The sequence below is a fragment of the Arachis ipaensis genome, chromosome B07 (genome assembly GCF_000816755.2).
Source record: "Arachis ipaensis cultivar K30076 chromosome B07, Araip1.1, whole genome shotgun sequence".
NCBI lineage: Eukaryota > Viridiplantae > Streptophyta > Magnoliopsida > Fabales > Fabaceae > Arachis > Arachis ipaensis.
In genome coordinates, this window is record NC_029791.2 from 109,182,523 (window position 1) to 109,191,116 (window position 8,594).

At 30.9% G+C, this 8,594-nt stretch overlaps 1 protein-coding gene across 2 annotated transcripts in view; it reads right to left on the reverse strand.

Annotated features, from left to right (window-relative positions):
* Window positions 964-8,594, reverse strand: part of LOC107610175 (cytochrome P450 82A4) — a 24,184-nt gene continuing 16,553 nt past the window's right edge. For both annotated transcript variants that reach the window (XM_016312273.2, XM_021106212.1), the window contains one exon: window positions 964-1,799. In XM_016312273.2, the coding sequence (XP_016167759.1) occupies window positions 1,164-1,799 (636 nt within the window). In that variant the 3' untranslated portion in view covers window positions 964-1,163. The remainder of the gene's footprint in view (window positions 1,800-8,594) is intronic.

The window sequence follows — 8,594 nt, forward strand, 5'->3', positions numbered from 1 at the left end:
TACGAAGGACCTTGCCAAGTCGCATTTTTCAACACAAACGAAAAAGAAAGAATGAAACTTTATAGAAAATGTGTTAAGTTTGAAGGAAGTAAGTACCTTATTCTTATTGGCACATGGGATGCAGAAGAAATAGAGAGAGGTTTGGAACATGTAATAACTCCAGGTGATCAGAGAGTTTCGATTAAAAAAAAAAAGAAAGAGAAGAGTAAGAAGAAGAACGCAATCTGAAATATTAGAGATAAATTACGATTTTTAATGGGAGAGGAACTAAATTGGGTTCAATTGCAATCTTGTTATGTCATCTAATTATTGAAAACTTCTAGTGTAGCAAAGGATAACCATGTCAACATTCTGCGAGTTGATGAGTCAGTACTAGAAATGACTCTAGAGATCACTATGATACCCGTAGCTAAATTTAGAGGATTATTATGGTGAAATTAGAACCTCGACTAAATTGGATAATCCTGTAAATCTCAAAGATTACTATGAAAATTTATTTGCTGGTGATTTCTTACCTCAAACGATTTTGTTTATACGGCTGGAATGGGTAAAATGGGGCAACAACGATGGCAGTTCTATTTAAACTCCTCTAAGAAATAGCGGCTGCAATTAATTATAAATTGTTGTAGTGAGGTGTGTTTGGAAAATTTTCTTTTTATAACTAACACCAGCACAAGAGGCAAACACTATATCTAACTTACATGAAGAATATATAGGTCTACATCGATCCCTTCAAAAAATTAACATAATTAAATATCTTAAAATAATAAATAAACTGAATTATTTATTCACATTTTGTTACTGTAAGCTTTAATATATATATATATATATAGTTGATCTCCAAGGTGAATAAACTGAAAACCAGGGGAATAAACTGAAAACCAAGTTCAAAGCTTTCACAATTCACATGGGACTTTGATCATGCATTAACATTCTTTTAGAACAGTTTGTACAGTTCCTACCTTTCTTAAATGCTAATATATAATCAATAATCTTTCATGCATGCATGGAGTCCATTCCTTCAAGTATTATTATACCAAAAATACATATAATCCCCATAGGTGATAGGTCTACATATACATATAGATATCCAATCGCCTGACCCGGCCAACATATAGTCATAAATTATTTGGACAAGATACCTAACAATATATAAAATTAAATCAGTGTAAGTCTTCGTAAAGCTTTGAAAAAAGACGTGGTTTGATGAGTACGTCAAGAGGAGTAGCCTTGGTGCTTGTTAGGCCAAAGATTTCAGTCATATCAATGGGTTCATGAGATGGCTTTGAAATTTCAAAGGATTGCAAGAAAGTAGCCAAAGTTAGATGAATCATGGGCATGGCAAAAGATATCCCGGGGCAGATTCTTCTCCCACTTCCAAATGGGATCAGCTCAAAGTGATTACCTCTCACGTCAACATTTTTGTGGTTACCGGAAAGGAACCTCTCCGGCTTAAAGTCAAATGGGTCCAACCAAACGCTAGGATCTCTGTGAATCTTCCACAAATTTGTCATTAGTGGTGTTCCTTTTGGAATGTAGTAGCCGCCAATAGTGCAATCCTCTGTAAACACACGGAGTCCAGAAAGAGTTGATGGAGGGTGTAATCTTAATGTCTCTTTAACTATAGCTTGAATGTAAACTAAGTTACTCATGTCTGATTCATTTACGAATCTTTCTTTCCCAACTTGGTTATCCAACTCCTTTTGTGCTTCTTCCAAACAAACAATGTTATTTAGCAAACAAGTTATTATCCATGTAAGGCTTACTGTGTTTGTGTCAACAGCTCCTGCAGTTAAGATCTACAATAATGCACAATTTTACTTTTTAGGAACAACATAAATGGGGTGGTTTACTGATGTAAAATGACAAATACATGTAAGAGCATTTTCAATACTAATTTCAATTCCAATTTCATTTTAGATATAAATATTTGTAGGACCATCTGTTATAAATAATAATTTGAAATCAAAAGTGAAATTTGCCTATTTCATGCTTAGTCTTAATTCAATTAAAATTTTATATTATTTTTAATTATTTTATCAACATAATTATACGATTATAATTATATAATCAACATAATTTTATATAATTGAAAGTGATATTATATCTCTAATGTGATATTGGTTTCATTTTATCAATCAACTTCAATGTAAATTTTAATTCTAAATCAATTCACTTCTTAAAAATATTAAAAATAATATTCTAAAAACACTCCATTAAAAATGCTCTAAAATCAAGTTTACTGGCGATTTAGAAACAATTTTGGATACATGGAAATAAATCGGTTGGCTCAATAATTTGGTTTAAATTTAGTTAAAAAATGACATAAAATAAAGTCACTAAATTTAATTTTAATATATTATATCCATCCTATAATAGTTATTACCTAATGAGATATGTTCAAATATCATTAAAAAAATTATTATTTTTGGTCATTACTTTTAGCTATTAATTTAATTTTTTTAGTCATTAAAATTTATTAATTTTGACCATTACTTTTAGTCATTAACTCAATTTTTTTAGTCTAATAATTTAATAATATATTTTTAACCTACATTTTTAAATATTCACGACAAACTAATAGATATAACAATAATTCTTATGACCCTTTAGTATTTTTCTTACCTAATTAAATTAATAGTGATATTACATGACCAAATTATTTTGATAATCAAATTCAATTAAATTAATTCAATAGTTTGTTGCACAATAAAAATTAGGTGAAAAGGAAAGAAGAGACACATAAAAAACTTAGTTGTAACGTGGTTAAATAATTTATTTACCTAATATTTTTAACTGAATATATTTATATCTATCTTACCTAATTTGGTATAATAGTTAATTATTACCTAATTAATTTAAGAGTATATACTTAAATTGGTCTTCAGCGAATTTTATTAGATTAGATATTTTAGTCTCTTAATAAATTTTTATTACTTTAGAAGTCTCAATGTAATAAAACTTATTTGCATATTTAACAAATAAGTTCTTAATAATTTTTAGAGTAATTATCTAGATCGGTGCTTTAATTTTTAAAATCATACATTTTAGTCTTTCAAGTTTTAAAATACACAAAATAGCTCCCAATGTTTATTTCTGTTAGACAATACAATCTCTAATCCCTCGGTTAGTCACTAATGGTAACTGCTAACATAAAATGTTAACTCGCACATGTGACCATTAAATGTTCATGTGTGCTATATTTAATATGGCGGAACTTGAAACAAAATTTTGGGGGGCCAGATAGAAAATAATTGTCAAGATGCTTTTGATATGAATCTCATTTAAGATAAACTCGTCTAACCTCATCTCTCTGATTTGGGTGATATTGCCAAATTTAAATCCGTTTTTCAGGGTCTCGTTCCAAAAAAATTAAGGTCAAACTCATCAAATGCAACTCTTTGAACTTTTAGAGGTTGTATTTCACTTTTTTCGTGATTCATTAAAGTAGAAGAACTATCTACATGTGTTGATATATATTGTAAAAGTTAAATGTTCTCCTTCTTGAATATTAGCTTTTTTCTTAAAAAATGCATCAATTCTTTAATTTTTCATGATTATTTTATATAAAAATTTGAATATATATCCTCTAAAATATGTAAAAAAGAAGTTAGAATTACAAATATTAAAATTTATAATATTTATTGAATTTTTTATACAATAATATCAATACTTATTGAATATTCTAATATTTTTTATCATATAAAAAATTAAATTAAATAAACAGTAAAATATAAAATAATATTAAATTACATAAATAAAAAATACCTAGTTTTTTATATTTGAACTCAAAGGTAGAGATAGTGTTGCTTATTGAATAGAGAGTTGCGAAATGCGAATACATTCAGTTCAGTCCAAATCCAACATGTTTTGAATATTTAAAATTAATTACTATGCAATAAAAGCAAGAGATGAAGATTGAACTTTGGTATTTTAAGTCATAGTAAAATATTTGAACCAATTGAACTAATTTTCTATTTTTTGAAGAAGTATTACTAATTTTTTTTATCAAAAGTTTGGGGGCCATGGTCCCCCCTTGTCTTAACTAAGCTCCACCCTGGCTATATAGATAAATCAGTCCGTAGGATGAAGTATAAAATAGTCCCCGAAAAATTTTAAATATCTCAAAGCAGTCATTGTTTAAAAATTTCAAAATTATCCTTTTGAATTATTTTATATATCACTATTTCTAAATTAATAAATTTTAATTTTTAAAATTTTTTATCTATTTAGCTCAAATTTGATTATTTATATACAAAATTCTTTTATGTACTTTTAAAATAAATTATAGATTAATTTTTAAAAGACATTATTTTGTAAAATAAAAATTTAATAAATGAACTCGTTTATTTTTTATCATACAAGATATTAAGTTAATTTTTAAATATCATATTCTATGATCATTCTTTAATAATAAAGAAGAGAATATACTAGTGTTATTTGAAGAGATAGGAGTACTCTCATTTAACATAAATTTTTTACATAAATAATTAAAAATATTTGTACAAATGCTTATAAAGAAAATACTTTAAAAGTTGCACGCAATATAAATCATGTCATCTATGAAGTCAAATTTATAAATTTTGGTCAATCATAAGGTTAATGTAGATTATTTACAAAATCACAACGTAAAAATCTTAATACTTTGTAACACTGGAAAAAAAATGTCTTGACAAATTCAAGTATTTTATTTATATTTCTTAAAAAATTTTAGAATTCAGTAGTTGTAATGTTGCACAAAATAGGTTTATACTTAAAGCTATTTTTGCTACCACAATTAGCTATTATACCAAGAAAAAATATTTTTTTTTACTAAGGAATATTTTTCTAAGTTCGTTTAGTGTTAATATGTTTAGGTATATAAATGATAATCATTTTTATAATTCAATAACCTCTTAAATTCAATTAACATTATTATGATTTCTACATATTTTATTTCAGACAAAATTCAATAGTCCAATTGGAAATGATCCAGTAGCGGTGGATTTGAGTGGTTTAGGAAAGGGTCAAGCTTGGGTTAATGGCAACAACATTGGTAGGTATTGGCCAACTTATCTTGCTGATGATAATGGTTGTTCTACAACTTGTGATTTCCGTGGTGCATATACTTCTAGCAAATGTGCTACCGGTTGTGGAAAGCCTACTCAACAATGGTAATTAATTATTTTTAATTAAATTTAATTTTTTTAATATTTTTTATTTTGACCATGCAAGATTGTTTAATTTAATTTAATTTGTAGGTATCATATTCCAAGATCATTCCTTAACGAGGAAGACGAGAATGAGTTAGTTTTGTTTGAAGAGATGGGAGGACACCCATTTAACATAAAATTTGCGACGGTGACAATTGGAAATATCTGTGCGAATGCTTATGAAGGCAACACTTTGGAACTTAGCTGCCATGAAAATCAAGTCATCTCCGAATTTAAATTTGTAAGCTTCGGTCAACCACAAGGTCAATGTGGATCATTTACTAAATCTCAATGTGAAGCTTCTAATACTTTGCAACACTTGAAGGAGAAATGTCTTGGCAAATCTAAGTGTTCTGTTCATGTTTCTGAGAGAATTTTGGGATCCACTGGTTGCAAGGTTGAACAAAATAGATTTGCAGTTGAAGCTGTTTGTGCTAGCCCATTCAACTATTATGCAAAGAAGAAATAAAATTTTAATTTAGGATTTTTTTATGTTTGGTAGTTTAGTACCTTAAGAGTTTATGGTTCTTACATCACCTTGATGTAGGTATCATAGATTAATAATTAAATAATATTATTTTTTATAATATTTTAGTATTAATAAATAAAATTATTTTTTAGTATATATTTTATTACTTTTTGTATTTTTAATTTATTGTATATTTTAATAATATTTTATAGGTACTGTTCCGAGGGTTACCTGAAATTGGGTTATTTTTGGGCCTGAACGTGAGGTTTAGACTACTTTTGAGGTAGCGTCCGACTTCTGCTGGTGTCGAGGTGCCGCCCTCTGAGTTTCTCGTGAGGAGGTGGCAGGTGGTACCTATAAGGGACTTCGATGCTTAAGTTAGCAAGGGTTTAAAGCAGGTTTTTAGCAAATTGGATTCTAAATATACCTGAGGGTGTCAGTGTATTTGTAGTAGAGTAGATAACCACCATTTTATAGTAGTTCCACCTTTAGTGGTGCATAACTATTCCCTTTTTCTAGAAAAATTATTGAGATTTCCCTTCTAGATAAGTGGAAGATATCTTAGGAGTTAGTTACTTATTCACATAAGTAGAGTTGAACTGCCGTTGTCGCGCCCGACCTCTATGAGGTCGGGTAGGTGTAGCAGTTAGATCTCTTGAGCGAGCTTCTACTCATTTTGGGCCTGGCTATATTTTTTGGGCCAGGATATGAATAGTGTCGCTGGTTGAGTTTGAGTTTTTTAAGGTTGGACTCGAGCATTTGTAGATTAGACTAGTCTCTTTGTGGATGTAAACATCAGATCGGGTAAACCGCCTTCACTAGAGCTAGGTCAGGTACTCGACGTGTTTTAAAAATTGTGGCGTTATATTTTCGTAGTTCTGCGTATATTACTCTATGGTTATCTTGGCAATCATGCGCCATAAATGAGGGGGAGTGGAATTACTCCCTTGCCCTTAGTGTGTTATAAATACCCAAAATCTTTCTCTTTTTTCTTTTTTGCTTCTTCTGAAATGTTCTTCTTCATCCCTCTCTTTTCTTCAGATTCTTCATTTTCTTTGCCTCAAAATTTCAAGATTTCTTTGCTCTGAATTTTTGCTTCGTGTGGAACATTTATGTTTTTCCTGCTTTCGCGTACTCTTTCCACCTCGGATTCCTTCAAGGTTGGTCCCTTTAACCTTTAAACTTTCTTTACTGTGATTTTTGTATTCTGGGCATATTTGTTTCGTTTGAAATAATTTTTTTACCGTTATCACTAGAGGGTTGGCAATATGTTTGGGAGTTCCTCTTTGTATCTTAAAAGTCATTATCAAGGATTTGCTTTCTTTACGTGAATCTTTTCTTGTTATTATTGTTGTAAATATGAGTGTGGGATTTTTCCTGTATTACCCCCAAATGGTGAAGTCCGTATGAGTACAACGCCATCTTTATCTTTACAATGTAATTTGTCTATTTGATTCAGAAAAGAGGTTAAAAAGCATGGCCATCTTCTTCCTTGTTGAGGATAGTTCGACATTTTACGTAATCTTCTAAATGCTTTGGATATTGTACCCGACTTTCTGACTTTATTGTGATGATCTTCTTTTGTTGTATTATAGGTGTAGCTTTTATGTCTCGTTTAGTAATTCTCAGCATGTCGTCTAAAGTTCCATCTAATCTAACTTAGGTAGATGTATCTGTTCTTTCTTCCGTTTCCATTTTTTATAATGAGTATGTTGAGACCTTTCATAGGAATCATAGGTTGTGTGAAAACTGGGAGAATGAGCGTAGATATGAGGTCGTAGTTGTTGATCCTGAAGAGAGGATTTGTTTTTCTCGACTTGACAAGTCGGAGTGTCATTTTCATATATGTGTATAAATGCTTTTTTACAAGGTTGGGGGTTAGCCTTCTTTTTACCGAATTTGAGTCCGAGGTCATTAGGCGTTGGAAAGTCGCTCCTTCCCAATTCCATCCCAACTCTTGGGATTTTCTGAATATTTATCAACTCCTATGCTATGAACTCGACGTTCTTCCTTCTCTTAAAGTTTTCTTTTACCTTTTTGTTCTGAGGAAGCTTTTTAGTTCTAAGAAGCAGGACTGGATCTCCTTCCGAGCTGTTCAGGAAAGGAAGGTCTTTGTCATTTTTTACGATTCTTTCTATGACTTTAAAAGCTACTTTTTTAAGATCCGATTTGTTGAGGGTGTCCGACCTTTCTTTCTAGATGAGAGGGATGAACCCATTTTTAGCTTGTATTGGGAGGAAAATTCTGTAGTTCTTAAGTACGGCTTGGATGACTTGGATAAGGTCAAGGAGAGTGTAGTCTCCTTATTTCAAGAGTGTTGGGGCCGAGCTCCTTATCTGGATACCAAAAACTTTTTAGGAAATCCAATCCAAATATCGCCCAAGCTAGGTAGCATTTCTTTTTACCTTTGTAGATAAATTTTGTTGATTATTTTGTTGGCTTGACGTAACGCAACTATGATATCATGCAGAAAAGATGGCGACTAAGTCGGCTGCTATGAAAACTCTTTGGATTGCCAAGAAGAATGTTGTTGCTCGTACTATCCAGTTACAAGAAGTCGGCGAGTCAGACAACCTTCTTTCTCCATCCAAGTCGGACTCGAGTGCCTCTGTCTCCCTTAAAGTTACTCCTGTCCAACTCGTCCTCCTCTCACTCCTCATTCTAACTCTGGTAATCAAGAAATTTCCCCTGCGCCTCCTCTTCCCGAGCCTAATCCTAAAAAACGTAAGACTTCTAAGTCGGGAAGCATTTATGAACCGGACTTTGATGGTATTGAATTTTGTAAAAAAACACATCCTTCCACACAGCTTTATTAACATGGATGATGTTTCCGTAAAGAACCTTCTTCAGGTACTCACCTGAGGTGAAATTTGTATGGTCGAGGTATGCTCTACTTTGATGAGGTAATTGGAGAAGACTCCTCTAGGTGCTAC